The sequence below is a fragment of the Mixophyes fleayi genome, chromosome 6, assembly GCF_038048845.1.
Source record: "Mixophyes fleayi isolate aMixFle1 chromosome 6, aMixFle1.hap1, whole genome shotgun sequence".
Lineage (NCBI taxonomy): Eukaryota > Metazoa > Chordata > Amphibia > Anura > Limnodynastidae > Mixophyes > Mixophyes fleayi.
In genome coordinates this window covers 198,667,023-198,693,784 of record NC_134407.1, presented here as the reverse complement: position 1 = coordinate 198,693,784, position 26,762 = coordinate 198,667,023, and the positions used below count along the sequence as shown (strand labels likewise).

Genomic DNA, 26,762 nt, shown 5'->3' with positions numbered 1-26,762 from the left:
GAAACTTTGCTGAGCATGCGCAAGTTGCCCTGATGAAGTGGAAGTTCCCCTCATGAAGCCCACAAAGATAAAACGAGTGGGGAGATACTGAGATGAACCTCAGGGGGTATATTTACTAAACTGCCGGTTTGAAAAAATGGAGATGTTGCCTATAACAACCAATCAGATTCTAGTTATCATTTATTTAGTGCGTTCTACAAAATGACAGCTAGAATCTATAGGCAACATCTCCACTTTTTCAAACCCGCAGTTTAGTAAATCTACCCCCAGGTCTCAGATATGCTGTACTATTCTATTATTGATGTAGGTGTCATCTTAAAAGCAAGGTATTATAGTGTTAAGTGATTTGACACAAATGGTCAACTTCTTGTTTGCTATTATATTATTAAGCATTTCAACTGGATATTGCACTCATTCAGGGCTTCATTAAGAGTCGGACGCAATGTGCGTCTAAGACGCACATGAAAGAGCAGGAATGGGAGTGTGTCGCAGCTTGGTAGGGTATTATGAGTGGCTTGCAACCCCAGTTGTGTTCCACTCGTAATACCCTACCAAGCTGCGACCAGTTCCTGCAGCTAGCTAACTACTTGCGCCACCTAATACCTGCTGCACCTTTTCTGTCTTTTTTGATGTGTGTTCCGCCTGCGTCTTAATCCAACTAAGGTAGTTTTTGTGGGTAGATGCCCATAGTGTCTAAATTTTTCATGGTCACGTCTACATAACTCTGTGTTCCGCCCTCTCCCTTGTACTGAGACGCAAGCTGTCGCAAGTTTACACTGCGTCTGAAAAGCAGACGGAACTGCAGGGAACTGTTGCTTACTGCGCATGTCCGTCAGTGGAAATGTGCAGGATGCACCTGAAACGGACTTTGCTTCTGACTCTAAATGAGGCCCTCAATGTGTTTCCCTGTCAGTTTCATTTGCCTTGACACACTGTATATTTATCTGTCTGAATACGGAGACTTTTTACAGCTGTTCAGCCTCTTACCAGTTGCCAGTGGCCTCTGTTGTTCCAGTTTCTCCAAGCATTGCAGTTTGTATTGAGTCCACTTCTTCAGCATGTCCTCCAGCACAGCCCCGCTGACCTAGAAGATGACAGCAGTGTTTACACTGAATTAATGAGCGTGTTCTTACAAGACAAACCAAAGCGCACGTTCTGAGTGTGGGAGTCCTTTACTCAGATGTGAATCAGTGACTTCATTTGCATATGTTATGGAGACAGCGTAGAGACTGATGAAACTGGAGCCAGGAATGGGAGCACTGAACGGCGATATAGTCTGTTCATGAAGGGGATAAGGAGCTTACGTGCTACAAAGCCTCACAACACAAACTTTCAATCCTGATACAAAAGATTTCATACATACAAATAATTCAAGAAATATGAATAATTAGGGTCATTAAAATGAATTAAACTTGAAGGCATGTCCTATTCTGCTTTCTAATCCTCGTCTAGGCAGATGCTATTTTGCTATTTTGCCAGTTTGTAGTCCTGACTTAAGTATGAACAGCAAATTAAAGTTTCTACTAATGCTTTTGCAACACTTCCTCAATTCCTTTTGCTCTCATAAATTATTGCCCATTAGAGCCGCTCTTATGTTTTACTTAAGTCTTGAAAGTCAGGTGAGATCAGCACTGTGTTGTTTTCATATCTAACACCCCCTGCATGAATCTACCTGAGCAATGTCCCTGAATCATGTGGGATAAATTAAATTAACTCTGAAGTGAACCAATAGTGTCTACTAAATGTCTATTCTGGTGCCTGGAAAAAACATCACTCTTCGCATGACCAGAACCGGGACATATACCAGTAAATGCAGCTGTGTCCGCTCCGTCTTTGACCAAAGGACACTTACCACAGCCTACGATTTCAGGGGGGTGAATGGGGCGGGGCAGAGACGTTTGTCCATAGTCAATTTACAGTAAGGGCGTGCCAAACTCAAGCTGCGAATCCAGCTCTGGGAACCTCAAAGATACTTGTTTTTCTGCCGTATCTCTTGCTCCAGCTACAGGGCTAGTCTAAGTGCTGAGTACTAGTGATGACAGTCTCGTATGCATGCTATAACATGCCTGCAACTGTAAAAATGTCTATTTATGTATAGTAGACAGTAGCAACTTCCTAATAAATGTATTTCATGGGGAAAAATAAATAAAACATTTTTTGAAAAACTGTTTTATCATTATTGTGTTTATTGCTATCTGGTAGTATTAATTCAATTTTTTTTTCTGTGTGTTCTTTGCCGCCTTTGCCATGGCCCCACCATGCTAGGAAATGTTCAAATTAACGGCACTGTCCAGGAGGATGTCTACTCTTATGGGAGTCTGGGAGGACTCCCTGAAATTCTGGAGCTTCCCAAAATTCCGGGAGAGTAGACAAGTATGGGTAAGCATCCAAGAGTATGTAACTTCACCCCCCAACAGACGGACAGTGGCTACATATGTGTCACATGTGTGGATTTTCATGTTTCAATTACATTGATTTATCTATGACGATAAATGTACCTAATAGTGCTGCAGTGGAATCAGGTCTAATAATAACAATGTCATAAAACAAGAAGAAAGAATGTTTGCACTGTTCCACCGCAGCTTGTTAAATGGACCTTATCCTAGGACACAAATTTGCTCTGTAGGAATAATTGTACATAATGCATAGAGCATATCTGAACTGCTTCTTCTCCAAGAGCATGAAAAATAAATAACTATCATTTATGATATAAAGGATTTGATGAAAAACAAAAGGAAGCCAATAGGATATAAAAAAAAACACATTCAGTAAAAGTTGCAAGAATTATTGTACAAACCAATTCATTAAAGTTGCCTGATGGTGGAATTTAATAGAGCAGTTCAACAAACAATTGGAGTGATACTGAAAGAAAAATCCTTCATGTCATGTAACAGCTATGAACACAAACAATCTGTTTCCTTCTCATGGAACATTTGGCACCCCCACTGGTGTGCTAACTACTTATGAAATTCTGGGCTGTCTGATTCTTTCCTCTCCTCCCCTCCAGACCCCTTCAATGCAATGAGCAGAAATGTTCACCGCTGCTCTGCCATATACGGCAGCAGTAAACAGAATACCGTATATACTCGAGTATAAGCCGACACGAATATAAGCTGAGGCACCTAATTTTACCACAAAAAACTGGAAAAACTTATTGACTCGAGTATAAGCCTAGGATGGGAAATGCAGCAGCTACTGCACTGTATGTTATGCACATTATAAGAGAAAGATTTCAGCCTTTTACTTACCTCCACTGACAGGAAGTTTGCGTTCCAAATGCCGAACTTCCTGTCAGTGGAAGTTAAGAGCTGAGGGACCGGACAACAGGTAAGTTCACCTGTGTAAAAGCCGAGAAAAAAATGTGCTGAAAAAGTCGGCTTATACACGAGTATATACGGTAATTCCCAACTTTCCCACCACGCAAGTGCTGGTTGGCAAATTTTAGCCCTGCGTGTGGTGGGGGGTGGTGGCCAGACTCGGCTCAGCAGACTATTAGGAACATTTTAAAGGAAGAAAAATGCAGGTAGCCCAGTGACCCAGCCCAAGGAAGGTCATTATGGGATCAGCCTGGGGTGGGAAGATTCCCCCTTGCCTCCCAGCCCAGCCAGCCCCTGCACCCGCCGCACACAGTTGATCAGGATGACGGGACAGCCGTCAAATCGGAACTGTCCAGCCTAAATCTGGACGGCTGGGAGGTATGGGAGATACAAACTCTCAAAAGGTGTTCCCTTAAAGCGGCCGGACAAGGCAGATATAAGTTATTCATCCTAGAACATACACACAATGCTGTAATGCACAAGGGTTTGATTCAATACTAGACCACAAGAGAAATAATCTCAGACTTTCAATGATGTGGGACAAAACAATAAAGCAATACCATTCAGGAGACAGCTCAGCAAATGAAACCGTTCCAGAATGACTAGAAAGACTAAACAGTGACGTAGTGACAGGTTTCACCAACCACATTGCTGGGCCTGAGACCAGACATGACCCTGACCCGATCCGCTGCTGCCAAGTCTCTTTCAATGATTAATCATCTGCAACACTGTACTATTTCCTCAGTGACAGAGCAGAGAAACATTATTAATGGGTTACAGTGTTAACCACATTTTTATGACAACTAAAACACTTTTATGTAAAACGCTATAATATGATCACAAATATCCTGCATTTATCCTTAATTATCCCTAGACATCTCTGTCTGGAAAATTTAAGATTTTGAGAGGGTGTATTTCAGAATGGTCAAAGTCCAGGGTTAGGAGCCTCTAGAAAAGAGGTAGACGTGTCCTTTACTGTACTTATAAAGTCCCTTTAAAAGATTAAAATTTCAGATATGTGTGACAGATATACTAAAACATGAGGTAAAACATTGAGGCCATGAATTGAGGCCTTGAACTCGATAATGAACCGGGATACTCTGTGAATATGTAGGCCTACAGTTGGGTTGATAAGCATTCTTTCCCCTCCCAAATTCAGAAGGTTGGAGCTAGCTGTTTATGGCCTGATGCATTTTATTTTGCATTTTTGATGTTTTGATGTGAATGCTCTTACGTGTGACAGGTTGGTCTAGTCTTGTAACTGTTCTAATACTCCGGATTGGCTAGTTCTGTGAATGTCCTACTGCTCTGATAGGTTGGTCTAGTCTTGTAACTGTTCTAATACTCCAATTGGCTAGTTCTGTGAATGCCCATGATCCCTCACTTTCCTTGGGTGACTGATTGCCTGCACATCTGGCCTTCTATTAAAAACACAAAAAGGCCCATTTCTATTTCAGTGGAATGCATATAATTGGCACACTACTTTATATAAATAGTTTTATTTAACAGTCAAAACTTTCCTCGTTGTATATAAAACATTACCTCATCTCAGGCATTTTTTGTCTACTGTTTAATGATTACATTTTCACACATGATTATCCCAACTTGTTAAACATTTATTGGATAGAGATATTTATCAAATGACAAAAATATCCAGTTTGTTGAAATCCGTTAATATTTTAAATCAGTGTAAAATTAAATATGTCTGTGAGTGATATGAGCAGTATTCTTTTTTGGAATGTTAAAGGTGAAAATATTATTTTGAAAACATTTTATCTTTTCCTAAAAAAAAAAAATGTTCCGTGAGACGTACAAAAAAGTATTTTTTTCCAGAGAACTTTATTTTTTAAGGAGCTTAGTGGGCTGCCAGAATAGAAGACGCATTCTTCACATTTACACCTAGGTTCAGAGAAGTGGGATCCTGTCACCATACATCTAAGCCTGCCCTAGTTCATTTCTACAGACTGGGGAACTTATTCATTAAGGAGCATAACTGGCGATACATCACATATAATGCGCATAATTACTCTACGCATTCCCAGAACCGAACCATAAGCCACAAAATTCAGCAACGTTCAATTCATCTTCGAGTGCAAAGGACCCTTACTACAGCCTACGGTTTCAGGGGCAGAACGGGGTGGGAAGAGGCGTATAGTCTGTAGTCAATGTACAGTAAGAGCGTGCCAAGCTCGGGTGCACTTAGCAGCTTCTGATTCAAGCTTTGGCATCTCAAAAGAGCGTATTTTTTAGTCACATCATTTGCACCAGCTACAGGTCTAGTCTAAGTGCCGATTACTAGTGCTGATGGCGGAGTATGTATGCTATGACGTGTTTCCAATCAGGAGCAGGTGTAAAATGTATTTTATGTACCTACAGTAGACATTAATTGCATCATAATAAATGCATACCTTCCAACATTTAGAGTCCCGAAAGAGGGACAAAATAAGCCCCGGCCACTTATCTAAGCACCGCCCCTCTGAAGGTGGGCGGCTCGGGAGGTATGCAATTAATCTGTGTAAATATGCTGGAGGTTTGAACTGGTCATTTGGGAATAAGACATGTGCTGGTCACAACGTTACAATAATACAATCCATCCCCCTGAAGCCACAGCCCTCATTTGCACAGAGACGCCCCTTTCACTAGCTGATCAGAGGCAGCTCTGCCTCCAGTTACTCTCTCTCTGCACATGGTGGCTGCCATTTTGTTGAAGCTCATCTTGGAACCGTAATCCATTGTACTGTACTAAGAGGGAGTTCTCTGTAATATTTCTGTGGGCTTTCCTCCCAACTGCCCCGATTCCAGCGGGACAGTCCACACTTACTATGACGGTGTTATTATGCAAACTAATTACAAGCCATAAGGTTTCTGCTATTGGCCATCGTACAGTTACCCACCACCATTTTGCACCCAACTTAGCTGCACATCCCTAAGGTGGATTAAGCCGGAGCCACTACCACCTACTAATTCTCATTAAATTAAGCTTTTTACATTTAGTTAACTTATTGCTTTGCTATAGCTTATTGCTTTTAACATCATGTTCTGCACATGAACAACAGCAACCGGGGCGAAACCGGAAGTGAAGTCCCGGTCGTCATGGAGACAGCCGGGATGCAGCCAGAGTGAGACAGCGAGTCGTGGCGGCTAGAGACACTTCCGCGGCTTCTAACAGGTATGTACGTGTGAATCGACATGCTCTTCAGGACTTTCAGTCTCTGGTAAGATCATTCCAGAAATCAAATCTGAAGTCATTTTCAATAGTGTGTACCCAGCTTAAGGTTATTCAAATGATTGGAACAGCTGAAACATTACTGTAACATCGCTTCACTGACAATCTTACAACCTAGTTTACTCTGAAACTTCTCCCATCTAGTTGCACTGACAGAAAAGAACATCTGCTGGTCCATGAGCTCCCAGGCACATTTACTAGGGGACAAAAGGATTAATCACCTTTTCAGGTATCTGCTGAAGCCCATATGAACTTATTAATAGAACCAGGAGGGTCCCATTCCCAGGACTTGTGTCATGTGCTAAATACGCAGGTCTGTCAACACTACACCACATGGATGAAATTGTACCAGTTTGGTCTCGGGTGGCTTATTGTACAAAACTATTTTTTATCTTAAACATATTCAAATATTGAGGGTTTACTTCATGTTCGGATGTAAGTCCATATGCGTAGAGTATGTTGCATGAAATATTTCTGCCCATGCGCAGGAATGGACCTTACGCTAATCAACGCAATTGTCAATTCATGGGTGAGCACAAATGACACTTAGGACTGCCTGGGACTTGAGTGTCAGAACCGGGAAGGGAACTGGCAGACCAACGTAGGCCATATAGAATGAGGGCGCTACAACACAGATTCCAGTCCTGGGTTTCTTGTAAGTACATTTCTTTTCAGCCATAACATCTGTACACACTACAGGGCAAGTGTAAATGGCGACTTATAGTGATGACTGACACAGCATAGTCTTTGGTTTAAAAAGTACACATATGAGTGCCACTAGCTAGCACAGAACATCTGTATGCAAGATAGACTATAAAAACGCATTGTATATAAAGTATACATTGCAAGCATCTTTATTTATGTATGTAAAGTAAAAAAACATTTTAAAAATGTCTATAATTTCTATAAATGATTATACTGTTAAGTGTTTTATTTTAATTATTTTAATTTTATTTTAAATTATATTTTTTTTTATGTCTTCTGATGTGACCTTTTATTATACATATAATTGTGCGTATACTGCAGTCTGTTGTGTGTGTCTACCTACAGCAAATACTGTTTTGGCAGAGCGTACTTACTCCCAGATTCAGATTAGAGATGCTGAAAAATCGAGCCCACCCGATCTTAGGGGATCCGAGTAGGCTCGTTACTTTCGTGCGTCCTCGGATCTGAATCGAGGCAAAACCCCACTGTTGCATTGTTGGATCTCGCGGGTTTTGGATTTCATAATTACCTCCCTCTCCAGGAGATCCAGCGCCATTGCTCGCACAGAAACAGGGGTAGCAGTGTTCTTGCCACTTTCCAGTCTCCAGTGACATTGCTCAGTGCCAATGCTCATACAGAAACAGGAGGGGTAGCAGTGTTCTTGTCTCTCTCCAGTCTCCAGTGACATTGCAGAGTGCCATTGCTCACACAGAAACAGGAGGCGAAGCAGTGTTCTTGTCACTTGACAAAAATTGACTGGATATGATTGGAAATTAATGTTATTGAGGTTAATTATAATGTAGTAATAAAAAAAGAGCCAAATTATGTGATTTTTTTTAAAAAAAATAGGGATTTTAGAGGGAAATAATTATAATAATAAAAAAAAAAAAAAAAAAAAAAAAAAAAAAAATCGGTATCCAAAACCAAAACACGCGAAGGCGGTTTTGCCAAAACCAAAACACGAAGTTAATCCAGATTCAAAACCAAAACATGGGGGTCAGTGAACATCTCTAATTCAAATAGATTGTTTTTGAATACTGTCGGAACTACACTCAAGTTCCGTGTTCCTTTTTAAACCGCAAGTTGCATCCTAACATGCATCACGCACAGAGCTAGTAAGTCATATATTGAGTATATCAAATTGCATCTACTTAGCCAATAAGATTATTTATGAAGTTTGTTTTATATAGTGGAAATTATCTTGAGAGTCATAGTATACATTGCTTTATTCCTTTGCAATTTCAAGAAATAAACCATTTACCATGGAGAAAGAAACATTTACCATGCTTGAAAGAAAAGCAACTGAAAAAAGTATTTAATGATATTTTACTCTTCCCAGAAAAATATATATTTTCTGTGTCTTTAAACTACTCAGTCAGACTCAATACATTGATAGGCGGACGAGTGAGAACTATTGACTGAATTTCTTAGAAGCACTGAATGCACTGTGTTGTTATTGCCAGCAGTTGTTTTATCTTATTAACATTTACATTGCATGCATTAAGACATTTTTTCCCCTTATGTAAACTAAACACCACAAAATACTTCATAGAATTTCAGATTTTCCTGTTTACTTAGAAGTTGTTTGAACCACTCTGCCATATTACAGAACAAGCTCATCCCACATTCTTTGTCACTGAGGTATCATGTAGAGTTGGATGTATTTGCACTCAGAATGTTAGCAGGAAAAGAAGCATGTATGTAAAAGTACATTTACGTGCATATGATCTGTTGGACATACGATGCGCCCAGCACACTACCATATCAAATTTAATCCAAACACAAATAACTGAAATTAAATACAATACAAACATCCGTTACTTTCCCCTTCCTACTGCAAACGGAAATATCAAATACGCAATTTGAATAGACAGCCACATCGTCATATAAAATAGCTTACTGTGCCTCTCCTCTGTTCCACCAGTGCATGATGCGACCAGTCTGCATATGGATATATGCATATGCATTTTTTGGTGCTCCTGCCCGGTACAGAAGGTGCATATTTTACGGAAATAAAACAAAAGAACGTCCAACTCTTCATGAGGTCCTGCGTTGGATCCTTAAGTAAAGTTATTAGCAGCAATTATTGAGCTATTGAGCAAAGGCAGATTTTTTTAGAACAAGCCTTTGTCAATATACAGAACAATGACCTTTTGAGATTTTGAAATTTATGAATAGATGCCCACATACCATTCATATAATGTATATTTAATTTCTGCAACATACACTATTAATGTCAGAAATCCGGCTAATTTTGATGCGACATTCAAGATTTTTTTGACTAATGAGAAATAAGAGCTATTTTTTGTCTGTACTGTAGTTTCAGATATACCTGGGACTAGGTAGCCTTGAAGAACCATGGCAAGCAGCAGGTGACATCCTACTGGGTCCTTCACAAATGGGCAATTCTGGCACTCACCCTGAGCAACGGAATCAGTCACCAATATGACCAAAGGCGTGGGTCAGATCACATAGTCTGTTGGTATGCTGGAATGGTGACTGCAAACAAAGACCTATAGCCATCATCTACCAAATGGATTTTTGAACATATCTTAAAATGATAATGATTTAATCGGTTTAAAATGCAGTTGGAGATATCAAGTCAATTTGCCATATATTATATGTTCTACCACCAAAACCTAGCCTTAGAGTCTGATGTTCCAATTCTAGAATTGGTGTTCCTATCTGTGGGTTGTTATGTTCGTCTAGTCGCTATTCAATGAAAATTGTCCACTTCAAATAGTGTGGTTCCAACTCACAAAGTGATTTGATAGCAAGAAGCAAAAGAGTTACAATTAATAAAATAAGTACAGCCGATTACATACGCAGGCGCTCTGGATACAGCATAGTCATTCAATCCTGAAGTCTGTCGTCAAGGAGACTGTATGATGGTCCCAGAACCCAGCTTATATACAGTTGGTGTTACATTGAAAACAGTAGAGATGATTTGGCATGTTTCCATTGGTTCAGGCTTCAGGACAGTCTGGTATAATGCAGGTCATTGGTCAGTTCAAACGATGTCCTCCAAGGGTGGGGGTCAGCTCTCCAACAGCTGCATACGTATCTTCCCGCCGAAAAGCTGGTTTAACTGGTCTATTTGCATTACACACACAATACCATTCTGATCATTAATTCCCTATTATCTATAACTCGCATACGCAAAGTGCGATCTCTTAGCCGATAGAAATGGATCTCTGAGGATAAATAGGGGATTAGAATGATACTAAACATGATATGTTCCCTGTGCCCTGAACCTTAGATCTCAATAAAGTGCTTCTAACATTATTATATTTAACTATTAACTCTATTAAATTTGATTATAAATGACTGTGTGTTGGAACTATTTTAAGGTGAACTATTTACAAGTGAATGTGTAAGTGTACATGTGTGTAGAAGTGTTCACACGTGGTGTGGTTAAATACACCCTTCCACGCCGTAGCGTGCTATTCACATTTTTTGAGACAAAGACAACCAAATTGATGTATATTAATATGACTACGACTACATCCAATTTTTTGACTTCGACAGGGTGCAGGGTCTCCTACCTCCTAATTATATTCACACAGCCAGGCTTGGCATGTAAACCAAACCATCCCCCATTTGTGCATGAGCCACCCAGCACCCAGCCCAATGGTGTTATAGACTGTACCATAATTCACTGAGTAGCATATAATTTTTCCTACGTCTCAATGTTAAGTATCAAGTATGCAACAACCTCAACCCAATAGCGTTTAAAAGCAGGGCAAGGAGGTTGACTGGCCTCATTTAACAAAGTTTGAGGGCCAAAACCAGCCCAGTAATACTTTTAGTTTTATTGAAGCTTGTTGCAAATTCCGCCATCGCGCCAGATTGCCATTTCAGGCCAAGGGCTTCTGATTAAAATGCTTTCACCAGAGCTTGTTTCATACTTTCACCATACTAGGTCTATTGTCTAAGGTTCAATGTTAATATTCAAGCACTCCACAAGAGTTCAGCCCCACAATCATGGATTAAGAGCCAGAGAACGATCCAGTTTCCACATTGGCTGGGACACAATTACACCACATTCTACAACTATAATATATATACCTAATCTTAATTTCAATCAGTCATTATATGCAACATGTTCTCAGACACTCTATCTTCTTTGTTCACACAGCTAAAGATGTTTACAGCATATTAGAGTGGCAAGTATCTTTTCAAGTGCTCAGAAAGACATTCCTATAGTAAGCCAGGCCATAAAGCACACTTGGTTTTTGCTCCATGTTATCCTAATAACAATAATTAATCGCAGCCATCAAGACTTTTGATGTAGATTCTCCAGCTCATGATTATCCTCTGCTTGTTAATATTCTTCTACCTTGTTTCTTAATACTTGTTATTTTAAAACTTGTCATAGTTATTTGGATGCTGGCCACTGACCATTGCAATGTAAACAGTTCCTTAAACGTATAAACTCCCATTTGCGTCTGCTTTTCGTCAAACTTAAGAAGATGTTTATAAAAACAAAGATGACTATAACATAGCTTAACAAAACAAGTTACTGTGCAATGTTAAAACAAGCAAATGTGATAAGGAACTGCATTTAAGAGGTGTTTAAACTGATGGCCTAGTAGATAGGATTAGGATATAATATAGTAGAGACATGCGGGTTAAGGCTGTTCAATAGACACTTCATCATCAACATCATCTATTTATATAGTGCCTCTAATTCTGCTCACTCACATCAGTCCTGCCCCATTGGAGTTTACAGTCTAAATCCTTAACATACACACACACAGAATGAGAGAGACTAAGATCAATTTTGATAGCAGCCAATTAACCTACCAGTATGTTTTTGGAGTGTGGGAGGATATCGGAGCACCGAGAGGAAACCCACGCAAACACAGGGAGAACATACAAACTCCTCACAGATAAGTCCATGGTTGGGAATTGAACTCATGACCCCAGTGCTGGGAGGCAGAAGTGCTAACCACTAGGCCACTGTGCTGCTCATAGGTCTTTAGTAGACGCTGTTGCACTAATATACAATACAGCCAAGATCAGTCATAGACATATAGAAAATACTTGAGACATGTCCATAAATGGACCATAGAAAATTGTCCATGTTTATACAGTAGAGCCTTTGTCAAAGATGCTCAGTAGAGTTTTGCTTGTTAGGACAGGGCCAGACATGGGTGAAAATGCAGAATATTTTGATAAACTAGTCACCATGTAGTGAATGAGTTGCCTCCTCTCTGTCTCCTGTTGTCCACCTCTCTTCTCCCATTGGAGTCATCCTCTCTTCTCCTACTTCTCCTCCTCTATCCTGTCTGCTCCACCCCTTCCCTCTCTGTATGTGGCTGCCTCTATCTGCTTTGGAAGATAGGTAAGTGACATGGGCGGATTAATGTTATATTGGGGAAGGGGGTTTATAATATGTAGGGTGGGTATTATTGTTAAGTGTGGGTATTAATGTTATGGGTGGGTATTAACGTTATGGGTGGGTATTAATGCTATCTGGGGTCTGGTGGGGCTATTTTGAAAATGCCTAGAAATGCAGTATGGGACGCCAGCACGCAGAACGGAAAAACAAGAGTGGTATTGCCAGAACTTCACACCATGTCCTGTTCCACCATAAAATTTGCTCTGTGTAAAATTTCCACTGTAACTTTGCCCATCTTAACTGTCCATTGTAAACCTATCTGGCTGTACCAGTGGTGTAACTAAGACCGAGGCAGCCCAGCAGTGAGGCGAGACCGGAAACACTCACCCATCCGTTTCTCTGAACATATGCTGGGGCCAGCCCATACGCAGTTAAGCTCAAATTGGAAAGAAAGTTGTCAGCGCTTATCCTTTAAACTGCATATCTGTGTGTGTCTAGCAAAATGAAAACATGAGGTATTAGTTCATTGTTTGATCGAAAGACTTAAGCCTGCATCCCACGTCAAGGGTACCTCATTATATGCAGGTCCTACACTGACCTATATGCTTTAAACACTATTAAAATGCAGTTAAAATCAGATGCACTCACCTCCCAGGTATAGGGGTTTACATCTGTCCATCAAGCCTATTTAAGGCACATTTGGGTGTGGCTCACAAGCCAGCCTTTTCTAGATGTAAACCCCTATACCTGGGAGGTGAGTGCATCTGATCTGCATTTTAACTGCATTTTAATAGTGTTTAAAGCATATAGGTCAGTGTAGGACCTGCATATAATGAGGTACCCTTGACGTGGGATGCAGGCTTAAGTCTTTTGATCAAAATATGAACAAATACCTCATGTTTTCATTTTGCTAGACACAAACAGATATACAGTTTAAAGGATAAGCGCTGACAACTTTCTTTCTGTTTTGTATACATATATGGGCCACGCAGCTGGTACCACATACAATATGGGATATACCGAGCGCGGGCTTGTTGCCAAGCAGCTGGTACCATATATAATGTGGGATATACCGAGCGCGGGCTTATTTTTCTTAAGCTCAAATTGGGCTTTCAGTTCCCTAATTTTTTGCTATGAAGCCCAGTGACAGAGTATTACACTCCTATGTACCCCCACTTGTATAGCTTCCTATTATCATCATATAACAGCCTGCACACTATTCATATCAGACACAGGAGTATATTTACTAAACTGAGAGTTTGAAAAAGTGGTGCTGTTGCCTATAGCAACCAATCAGATTGTCATTTTGTAGAATGCACTAAATAAATGATAACTAGAATCTGATTGGTTGCTATAGGCAACATCTCCACTTTTTCAAACCTGCAGTTTAGTAAATATACCCCTCAGTGTTCATTAAAGGAAACAAGTTGTCAACTGACCTTAAGAAAATTCCAGGAACTGTTAAAACCACAAACCCATCAAAGCCAAAACACCAAAACATACATAGAAAGACAGACTTCTAAATTAAGAAACACTGTATTTATTTTTCTGTCCTATTGTGACCAAATACAATGCCCATGGCGACAACATAGCAATACGTGTTTTAGATTATATAGGCCAAGGCAACAAGTCACAGTTGATGCCCTTGTAGTAACATTGAGCCTTTTTTTTGTGTGTATAAACGGGAGCACTGGGATAAAACATTTCTTTGCAAAGCCAAGACTACGTTAATATAAATTTACCTTCTAAGAAAACTGCAGTGGAAAGTCCTTGTGAGCCAGACTAATGTATTTTACCTTCATCAGATCTGCATTTAGCATTAGCGGAAGCAGAGGTTAGGAGACAGATTTTGTACACAGTGTATATCATACTTAGGGGTGTATTTATCATTGATGGACAGTGGGCGACAATAAGAATCATATTGCATTGTTGCATATCGCACCAATACAAAATGTACTGCTGCTTGTATTTATCAAGCCAGGGTGAACCCCCTTCTAAAGTAACTAATAACTCCTTAACCAGCACCCTCAAGCTTCCGGCGTATGGAAGATCAGACTCCTGTGGGGCTACTGCGCATGCTCGGCTAAGGTCGTGCATGCGCATAGCGATGTGACTCGGAACTGGATGCAGTGAGACGACTCTGGCTATGATGGAATCCATTGGACTCCACTGAAAAAGTGAGCTGCGACCAGAAGCATAGGCAAACTCAGGGGGTTTCCTAGTGCCTGGAACCCCTCCCAGCCTGGGGCACTGTATGTTTGAGATGGCTGGACCCTGCCCCTGGGACCAGCCACCCCCCCAACCCCCCCAACACACGCCAAGTACCCACTTCCCAGACCGTCACGCACTTCACTTTTGTTAAAAAAAAAGAAAAAAAGATAAGCCTTACCTCCTCCTGCGGTCTGGATGCAGTGATGTTTCATGTAGAACACTGTACAGACTCCACTGCTGTCCAGGGGCAAACACAGGATTTCTAGAGGGAAAGTATCCAAGTGGTAGATATGGGAACAAAAAACTTTTGAGAATGACCCATCACACTGCTCCCCCTGCTTGACAAGGCCCCCCCCCCACAACACACCGCCCCCCGCTTGACAATATATCCCCGCAGCCCACCGTAGTAGTAGGTTGAGAGTGGGAGCTTTTAATTTATTGGTTGAGTGAAGGTTGGGGATATTTAATTTAATAGTGGGGTTATGGTGGACTTATTAAGGGTGGGACCATGGGACTATTCATTTAATGCTGGGGTGCTGTTAATTGAATGTGTGGCTGAGTTTGGGGAGTTTGGGGAGAAGGAGAGCGATTTCTTAAAAGTGAATGCTGTTCACTCATTGTTGGGATTTCTATATCATGTACTTGTCCTATTTCCAAACATGGACCAACAATCCAGGATCCAGACAAGCAGCAACTGAGCTTAGGACACGAGCACCAGCAACAAGTAGTGAAAGCAGCAAGAATAGGTAGGAGAGAGCACAACAGTCTGCCAACTGTTCTGACACACTCCGTCAGGACTTTGTCCTGACTGTAGTGACAGTTGGGAGGTATGTCCACTTCACATGGCTCTGCTCGAAAAGGGAAAGCTCTGTGCCCCTAACAGTAGTGCATGCAGCATTGCCCGTGTATATGATGGGGATAGGAAGAGTTGGAGAGCAGCCAACCACTGTCTAAAATTATAGCCACATCCCCATGCATGCTGGTCACCCCCACTGGTGGCATGGCATGGAAACCCCTCTCTAGAATTCCTGGGTTTGCCCCTGGGATGGGCTTACTTCGCCACCCGGTCTGTATGGGGTAAGGAGGAACGGAGGGATGTTCTTCCTGCACAGTTTATCTGGGTTTCCTTCTCTCTGTCAGTAACCGACTGTTACTGACCACTCCTACTGGTGTCACCTTGCCACCAGACACTCACCGACTGCGAATGTCAACTGAGCACTAGTTGTAAGATAATTTAGCTGCCACCACTGGGCTCCATCAACGGCTACTAGAACCGTTTACTTCTGGGGTAGCTGTTATAGCTGCTGTAATGCCTCTTTGCTGTGGCCTGTCTGGTAGCTCCTGACCACTTACTATGGACCAGGACCGCTGGGTAGTGGGCAGAGCCTTAACACAAACACTGGGTTCAACACAGGACAGCCAGGGAAGAGATTAGAGTGTAAGCTTGTATCTTTTGGTCAGCAGGTAATAGGCCACAGGCAGAATCTTTAGGCAGTGATGTTTTATTGCTCAAGAGTCCTGATAAGGACAGTTATTTGCTAGTTTGATGTACTAACAATCCTCCAGAAGCTACAGATGGAATAATAGCATAACATGGCCAAACAGGGCTCTTTTTATACAGATTCTGACACACATGTTGGCAGGGGTAACCCAGCCCCCTGGCAGCAAAGTCTGAGATATTACATCAGATATCTAGCATCAGGATATAAAATTCTCTAGAATTGAGATAATGCAGTTTTAAACTTTAACAAAATGTACATCAATCTTTGATTTCCTATATTACTTGCTGTTACATTATTCAGACAGGTTTTAAGACACAGGACGTAAACTATAGAGGATGGAAAGGTGCATTCAAGCTAAAAGAGGCCTTGGTCATTGCGATGAAAAGACTTAATAAGCATGCGATTAGCCTGCCTTTAAAAGTTACAAAACAGATTTCCTCTAGCATATGGCTACTACATCAGAAATCAATACATTTCCAATTCAGAAATACAACACTATCAAAATTCAGTACATTTGCAATTATATACATTGCGCACTGCGCCCCTAATTGAAATTAATTTTTACAATAAGTTATTTATAAGTGATTCAGCCACATAAGCTAATGCCATATATATAACGCTGGTGGCTTTAAAGTGGGTCACATTGCAGTCCCCATAGAAGGCTATGCAGTGACCAGCATTAGACAGGTTAAGGTAGGGGAAATCTCTGATTTCTCTTACTTTAACCCCTTGATTAATTAAAAGAACATCTGCGATGGCCATTCTCGAGATTTTTTGCCCATCTCAGCTTAGTAAATAAACCCTTTATTTTTTAAGACTGATGAAAGTCCAACTCATGTAAGTTTAGCTGAGGAGGGGAACTTGTGCAGGATAATGGCCCTATATTCTGCTCTGTAACATAACTGGCAGAGCTACAAGATAGCATTTAAGGACACAACAGGCAATATTTACAGTGGATATAAAAAGTATATGCACTCTTATTGAAATTGCAGGTGTTTGCAATATAAAGCCTAAAATCGAGATAAATCATGTCAGACTTTTTTCAATCTTTAATGTGACATCGTAACCAGCAAAATTCAAGTGAAAAACAAAGTCATTTTATAAGAAAAAGTAGTGAAAATATAAAAAAAACTACAATACCCCGGTTGCATAAGTGTGCACACCCCAAGTTAATACTAAGCACCTTTTCCATTTACTATAAGTCTTTATCAACGTCATACACCTGGACTTTGCAATTCTATCCCACTCTCCCCTGCATAAAAACTCAAGCTACATCAAATTGCGAGGGGACCACCTGTCTACAGCCTTCTATAAGTGATTCCACTGGTTGTCAATGGGATTAAGGTCTTGGCTCTGACTGGGCCATTCCAAGACTTTGATCATCCTTTTCTAAAGCCATTTCTTCTTGACTGTTATCATTTTGGACGGTGAAATCTCTCATCTTCAGCTTTCTGACAGAGGCCTGCAGGTTTTGTTCCGAAATATCTTGATTTTTGGAGTTACTCATTATATTATATATTATATTATATATTATATTATATCCTGACGAGAGCACTTAGAGAAGCAACATCAATGTAAGAGTTTGCCACAACCATGTTATGGTGTTTTTTGGGTGACGGACTGTGTTGTTTTTGTATCAAACATATCTTTTAGAATTAAGGACAAACTATTCAACATAAGACATTTTCCCTTATGGTTTGGGGTGATTGAATGGTTAGACGTGCTTGGATGTTTTTTCTTGTGAGATGGATTTCATCTTCCCAACCTACCTCATAGGCCAGACGTGTAGAACATGCAGGTAGTGACCAGTTCCTGCCAGAAATTACTGGAGCTCCTTTAATATTTCCACTGGCATCTTGGTGGCCTCCATGATGTTTTTTTTCCTTGTAGTGTCATTTTCTCCACATATTGATGACAGTCTTCAAGGGTGTTCCATGGTACATGTAATGCCTTTGAATTTCTTTATACCCCTCTCCTGATTGGTACCTTTCAATCATGGCTGTCTCAGTAGGATTCAACCAAGAAAACTGCAAGGAAATCCTACAGGCTGACCTGGGGGTATATTTACTAAACTGCGGGTTTGAAAAAGTGGCGGTGTACCCTCAAATGAAAGACGGGAGCCCCTTCTTTCAAATGGTATGACCCTTTATTAGTTATTGTTTGTTGATCACCAGACAATAACACCACAGTACAGAAAACATTCAGGAACTCAGGATGTGAGTGGGGTTTTGTAATGAAGAGATCTCCCCCATCCTAGCACCTAGAGGCAAGGTGCCTCATTAGTAGTTATTGTCTGGAGAATAACAGACAGTTACACCCTAAACTACAGAAAATACTAAAAAGTCCAGTAATGGGGGGTTATAATACCAATAACTCCCCCATGGTGACATCAATATACTCTGGGTTATTCCTCTTTGGCATGGTAGGTTGTCTAGTTTTTAGAAATGTATGCCTTGTTGGGCTACCTGTATCGTACCTACACATTTTATCCATTTCATTCAAGATCATGCAAAATTGCAACAAAAACCTGTCATAATTTGTGTGGGTACCGCACAAGCAAACTACTGATCTTGATGTGACCAGCCCAAAACAAAAAATAACAAAACAAGCTGGAAATGCATAGGTAATGCCCCATTGCATGAATGTGTTTGAGTGACTCCCCGAGTCATGTGGGGTGAATGGAACCTCCTCCAGGACATTTCAATTAGTATAGCAGAAAGCCCCACTGTCAGAAGGTCCTGACCCGTTTTCTCAGGGAGTGGGGCCAATACCATGTACTCAGGACAACCACAGACTGCAGGGAGGATAGGAGCAGCCTGCACTGCTCAGTAACACTAAGGACGATGTTCCAACTCAGGCAGAAAATCCTCAACATTATACTCCGATTGGCTAAGTGAGATCCTACAGTCACTCAGCCAATTGGAGTATAGACACTTCCCCTAATTACATGCTAGAGTCATGGAAGAAAATAGAGAAAGCACAGCAAAACGTTTGTGTGTCAGTGGTGGTGTCATATGCAAGCTACAAGTCATATAAAAGTGCATATAGGTATTTGTGATTTAATTCAAAGTATTAGCTTGGTGTGGCTCACAGGAACTCTGTTCCCAATCATGGGTTAAAACCTCAGAAAAAAAGACAAAATTACATTTTTATCTCTTTGATTGTCTCTAAATTCTTTTGCTCTACCCGTGAGATATTTATGAATAGAGATATGCAGAGGTGTAGCTAGAGATGAGTGCCCAATAGCAATTTATGGCACAGGTCATAAAAGCTAAAACCTTTTGGAACATGTCTTAAAGGTTATATCAATATCCTTATTATTATTAGTATTATTATTATTATTATTATTAATAATAATAAAAAATAGACCCATCACATTCTTTGTTGTAATGTGACATCTCAGTACAACATAGAGAAAAATCCACCAGCACACTGCTAGTATAAGAGCTGCTGTTCTACTTGGACATAAAAATATTTATTTGATAAGCCACCCTCCCAGTCAAGGCACTTTTGCTAATAGGGTGGCAATAATTCTAAACAATGAGAGTCCCTATATTGGGTCATATTGTCACTCACCGGACTGTGAGTGCCACTTGTCGTGTATTCAGGAACCGTGGCCGTCCGCCATCCTGAGGGTCTGCGCATGTGCAGCCCTTTCAAGCCTTCAGTATCTGTTCCTTTTAGTTAATTGGCTGATCAGGCAACACTCCCTATTTAAAGCACCTGTGGTCAATACCTCGTTGCCTGATCTTGGAGTCTCATTCCCCATGAGCCTCTGAAGGTGTTCCTGTGTTTCCTCGTGTATTCAGCTCCTGCTGATTCCTGTTATTCGTTTGTGGTTTCCAGACCACTTCAACTCTCCCGTGTTCATCGTGTCTGCAGCAGCTGATTCCTATCCGCTGCCTCCGTGCTTCTACAGAGTCCTGCTCACTTCAACTCTCCTGTGTTCATCGTGTCTGCAGCCAGCTGATTCCTATCCGCTGCCTCCGTGCTTCTACAGAGTTCCTGCTCACTTCAACTCTCCTGGGTTCATCGTGTCTGCAGCCAGCTGATTCCTATCCGCTGTCTCCGTGCTTCTACAGAGTTCCTGCTCACTTCAACTCTCCTGTGTTCATCGGGTCAGCGCTCCGCTGCTTCCATCTCTGCTACTGGATATCAGACCGTCTCAACTCTCCCGTGTTCTTCACGTTCCAGTTCTTCTTACTACTGCTTCCAGAGTATTGCCTCGTTCATGCTGGTTTACCTGCCGTACGCTGCACCAACCTGATTACCGCTTCCACCCTCCAGTGGTCTCTCCTCCTGCCGGCCTTCAGCCGTTCAGGTATCTCTGCACGTCTCTCTGACAGCCTGCTCTCCTGAACCGCGGTATGCATACTTCTCATTGACTTTGCTTGTGTATTGCATATCTAGCTGGACTGAGTTGTGTTCTCCTCCGGAGTCTCCTATCCACTTAGACTATTGCTACCATTGACTTTGTTCACTATTGTCTGGATAGTTATTGTGACTTTGTATATGTAGCAGTGCTGCTCAGTTATCATTGTATTGTGGATATCATCGTGGGATCAAGTTCTGTGTGCCCGTGTATACTCTGCATTGCATTCATCTCCTCGTGCCCCTCCTCACATATATATTGCAGTGGTACAACTTGCTATATGCAGACCACTGACTTCTGTTCCCTGTGACACCTGTTTCAAGTATCCTCTCACATAAGCAGTGGTACAACTTGCTAACGCAGACCACTGACTTCCCTGTTACCTACCTTCACCTGGATTCCATTCCTTCACCGAGACAGCGGTACAACTTGCTATCCGCAGACCGCTGACTCTCACCACCTCCTCGCTACTCCTGGTCATTCCTCCTCACTATAGCAGTGGTACAACTTGCTATCCGCAGACCACTGACTACCCTCACGTTTCATTGTCCATCTAGCTCCTCGTGTACAGTTATCTACTCATTACCAGTGCTGCTAGTCATAGACTTTCCTCGAGCATTCTCTCACCATCTGCTGTTCCTCTTGTTCCATTGTCACCCTGCTACCAGAGTACCATACTACCAACTATACTACTCTGGTAAGTCCATCATCTGGTGATATCTGGGTAAAGACTCCTAGTGCCCGTGACACATATATTCATGTGTTTTTAAATTGAGAGGTAACTTACCAAAAGGTACCCCAGGAGGCTCCAAATAGCAGTATAACACCAGCACTCCCCATCAGTTCCTGATATCAAACATGCTTCTCAAACAACAATACAGAAAATGAAGTTGCTTAATTAATTTATATGTTCACAGCAGGTGCTGTGTCTGTCACACTCACCCTCACTGATGTCAGTCACCCCGTCTGTCACACTCACTGCTGTCGGACACCCCAACTGTCACACGCTCCCTCACTGCTGCCAGACACCCTGTGTGTCACACGCTCCCTCACTGACATCAGACACCCTGACTGTCACACGCTCCCTCACTGACATCAGACACCCTGACTTTCACACGCTCCCTCTCTGCTGCCAGACACCCTGACTGTCACACGCTCCCTCACTGCTGTAGGACACAACGACTGTCACAATCACTCTCTCTACTGCCAGACACCCTGTCTGTCACACGCTCCCTCATTGACATCAGATACCCTGACTGTCACACTCACCCTCACTGACATCAGACACCCTGTCTGTCACACTCACCCTCTCTGCTGCCAGATACCCCATCTGTCACACTCACCCTCTCTGCTGCCAGATACCCCATCTGTCACACTCACCCTCTCTGCTGCCAGATACCCCATCTGTCACACTCACCCTCTCTGCTGCCAGATACCCCATCTGTCACACTCACCCTCTCTGCTGCCAGATACCCCATCTGTCACACTCACCCTCTCTGCTGCCAGATACCCCATCTGTCACACTCACCCTCTCTGCTGCCAGATACCCCATCTGTCACACTCACCCTCTCTGATGTCAGATACCCCATCTGTCACACTCACCCTCTCTGCTGCCAGATACCCCATCTGTCACACTCACCCTCTCTGCTGCCAGATACCCCATCTGTCACACTCACCCTCTCTGCTGCCAGATACCCCATCTGTCACACTCACCCTCACTGATGTCTGTCACCCCGTCTGTCACACTCACCCTCTCTGCTGCCAGATACCCCATCTGTCACACTCACCCTCACTGACATCAGACACCCTGTCTGTCACACTCACCCTCACTGATGTCAGTCACCCCGTCTGTCACACTCACTGCTGTCGGACACCCCAACTGTCACACGCTCCCTCACTGACATCAGACACCCCAACTGTCACACGCTCCCTCACTGACATCAGACACCCTGTCTGTCACACGCTCCCTCACTGACATCAGACACCCTGTCTGTCACACGCTCCCTCTCTGACATCAGACACCCTGTCTGTCACACGCTCCCTCACTGACATCAGACACCCTGACTGTCACACACTCCCTCTCTGCTGCCAGACACTCCGTCTGTCACACTCACTGCTCTCGGACACCTTGACTGTCACACGCTCCCTCTCTGCTGCCATACACCCCAACTGCCCACTCCCTCTAACTGCTGCCGGACGAGCCCTCTGCCACACTCGCCCCCCCCTGCTACCAGGCACTCCATCTGCCACTAGCCTCTTCAACAAAATTGTTTCCCCTTTCTGCCAGACATTGTCTGCTACTGTACCTCACCTGCCACCATTCTGCCCTACCAGACTCTATGCTGGTCTATCTGCACTGCAGACAAAGCACTGGAGCACAGGCATAAAGCGTATACAAGGAATAACATGAACTCAGGTTAACAGACTTGCAAACAGTCTTGGGCAGATATAAAAGTCACAAGTGCATATATCAACGATAAACAGAAAAGCAGGATGAACAGTGTCTGGTAAGACATGACAGATGCATTAGTGAAAGGTTGTTGTCAAAGTCCCAATTGTAAAACATGAGTGAGGCACAGGATGTAAAATAGCACAGGTTCTTGGCAGGATATCAGATAAGCTTGAGCTTGAAAGGAGATGTAGCTGAACTCACCAGAATACCACAATACAATGCAGAAACAAACGAGAGGGAAACTAACAGACAGGCTCAGCAATTTCCAGGTCACAAACAATGATCCACAGAGAGGACATGCAGAGTGCAGGCTTATAAAGAACAACCACAGGGGTGATGATCAGTAGCTGAGCAAAGATAAGCTACATCCTGACTGAGACAGCAGATCACTAGAGCAGCACCTCTGGTGGAATTGAGGTATTGCAAGACCTACAAAATATAAATAAAACAGAATACTAACACTGTTTTTAGTTTCAGACATTGTTGAACTCCCTTCAGTTCAAGCCTAAACTTTTTACTTTGCAATTAAACTCTCCACTTGTGATTATTACATTAGAGATCAAACTAGATCAAAGGAGCACTGCACCCAGCCGGAGAGGCAGGAAATGTACTGAAAAAAAATTGTGGTTTTTCTGTAACGGAGTGCTGGACCCCCTGTGTTTGTCCTACATTGTTCCTGAGGATGGGGGAAAGTGTTATTACAGAGGTCTTTTGGAGGACTGTGGTAATACAGAGGTAAGGGGAGGAAATCTTACTACAGAAAGAGGAGGTGGAATCCAAATGTGTTAGTTTCCATATGACATGAACACACCCACTACTAGAAATGGCCACGCCCCACTTCTGTCCCTACAGAAATGTTTTAATAATGTTGAGAGGCATTGAACAACTATGTATTTTACATGTTTCAGTAGTATTTTTATAGGTTTTATATGCAAAGGCAATTTTTTTGCGTTGTAATTATTGAATAAAGAGCGAGATTCGTGAATTTTGGTTTGCAGGTGGATTTAAGATTCCCAGAGGGGCCAATAAATTTTGAAACCATTCAGATGGTCTTGTTCCTCGCTATGTACAATGTGGGGGATTCTGCTCCTCTCCATTTGCAATTGACTCCTCCTCTTAAAGCACCATTTCCTATTTATAAATGTATTGATCATCTTGCCCTATTGGTTTATTTGGGCATTTTAGTCTGCTGGAAATTTGACCGTCTGGTCAGTTTTGCTCTCAAGTTAACATATATTTATATGTTAACCAACTTGTTGTACTCTGACTCTTTCAAGTTCATCCTATTAGCGGAAGCACCTTGACAGTGGTGGAATGCCTGTTTTTTATTATTAGTTTTCAAACCAGTTTTATTATGTATTTTTGCTGGCTGGCAGTTAAGTTCTGGGGGATTCTGTCTCTTTCCATCTACAACTAATCCCTCCATTTCAACCATCTTTTGCCACTTAGAAATTGATTGAGCAACTTGCATTGTGTAAACTATGTAGAATATGCCTGTTCACATAGCCATAATATTATTATAGTAATATTTTATCAAAATTAATGATTTTTGCATAACCCATAAAGTATCAAATGTCAAGTTGAGCACAAGTAGCTGACGCTGAATTCCATCCTCAGTACTTGGCCCATCTCGCAGTCTCAGATCCCGTAACCACTAAGCCACTAAAGGGCATTCTAACCTTTCCATCTATGTGCTAGCATGTTGCAGTCCAGATTTCAGAATGCAGCAATCTTCTTTTATTTTTCTATTCTTGCAGTTGAACAGGCATCCATAAAATAGCACAAAAAAACTTAAATGTTTAATCAGTTTTGATGCAACATTCAGTGCTGGTCTAACACATAATGAGCCTTGGACTCTTTGCAATATATCCAGAATAAGCAAGCTGCAGTGGATGAGGGATTGCATCAGTGGCATTTGCAACTGGAGCCTGGGCTATGATCTCATCTGCCTGCTTGTTACAGCATAGGTGTTTTTTAGGATGGGTATAGGGATCTAATATTTGGGCGGTGCGGTTTGTCAATTTGCATGGAACATCATAGTTCTGAATGGGCCTGGTCTAAAGTTAACACATTCCCTGATATAGGTAAGGGAGATATCTTTGTGCAATGCCGTGAAGTGGGTCCCTGTGCAAAGGGGATGTCACTGTAATGAAAGGATCTCTGTGGAAAGGGAGGGTCTGTGGAATGAGTGTGCCACTGTGGAAAGGGAGGGATCTGTGCAAAATACACCATGCAATGCAGCTTCCATTCCTAGGTATATTACAGACATCAGGGGCAGTGTAGGGAGTACAGTTGGGTTAGATTCCACACTGGGGCCCAATGGCCCCCAACGGCGCCACTGTCAAAAATGGGAAAAAATGATGGGCAAGAAAAGGTTCGGAATTTTATCTCTACAGAACGTCAGACATAAGAGATATTTAATTACATCAGTTCAGGGCTGTTTAAACTGCTCACGCACCCAGCTATGATGCGCACGGTTGGAATGTAAACTCACAGAGCAATGAAAGGTCAAGATTTTTCTCGCACTACATAATATCTCTGACTGTTATCTGCAAATCGCACCAAAGTCACACATCCTCAACTGTAGTTGTGGAACTATGGAGACACACATGACCTCTCAACACAATTCCACACTGCAAAAATAAGTGCGGTAGAAGGGATTCCAATGCTGTATTTTTCCCTTTGTATTTGTATAATGTAAATATTACGGGATTACTGGATAAAAATATTGCCGCGTGCCCCGACAATCATAAATGATGTCACAGTTTCAACCAGATTTCTATAACTTTTCTCTGAAAGGAACGAAAATCCTTTCAACTAAATAACATATTTTGTTCACTATTGTTTTGCTATATCTGCACAAAAGTTGAAATCTGTGATGATTTTAGTGGACAACAGCTTCCATCTTTAAAGCACAATATTTCCATGACCTTAGACACGGAAGCTACTTGTCCCTCCGTCTTCATATATATATGATGGCGCCAAGTAGTGGAGAGACTATGGTCACAGCCTTTCATTAACTTCCATCACAGCCTTGGGGGGAAGTGGTGTGCCACGCACCGAGTGCTTCTAATAAAACCAGTGGTCACGTCCACCACTACCAACCAAACTGGTCATCTGACCTTCAGTCCAAGTGACAATTAAACCCGGTGCGATAACCCAATACCACAGGATAGGAACCCCCTTTTGGACCACTGACCAGCCAGGTCCAGGAGTTCCCCCTAAAACAACTGTACTTGCCTCCTTAAAGGATTAAACAACAGGTTCCACATAGCCGCCACAAAGGGACCTTTTCACACCTTATATTGGCCTCTACCCCGCCATATGACGCACTCCACTTCTTCACTTAAGTTCATGATAAAAATATCCATATCCACATCCATGAGATGCCCCCTATCCAGGCTGTAGAGCCTGGGTGTACGGTCTTCCAACTTCAAGTACCTGATTGAAAATGTCCATCTGCTCCAACACTTTTTTATTACCTTTTTTGAGTCTTCTATTTATTGCCTTTGTCAACCCCCACCAAGTTGTTATATTATTTTAGACCACTCACCACTGCACCCCCCCCAGCATCTCACAAATTTGTACACGTCATATGTGAATTACACACATTTTATCTGTCCATTTCCTCCA

At 42.1% G+C, this 26,762-nt stretch overlaps 1 protein-coding gene across 1 annotated transcript in view; it reads right to left on the bottom strand.

Moving 5' to 3' along the window:
- Nucleotides 1-26,762, bottom strand: part of GLP2R (glucagon like peptide 2 receptor) — a 98,077-nt gene that overhangs the window by 54,521 nt on the left and 16,794 nt on the right. Inside the window, exon 2 of the mRNA XM_075177972.1 lies at nucleotides 988-1,084. Coding sequence (XP_075034073.1) covers nucleotides 988-1,084 — 97 coding nt within the window. The remainder of the gene's footprint in view (nucleotides 1-987; nucleotides 1,085-26,762) is intronic.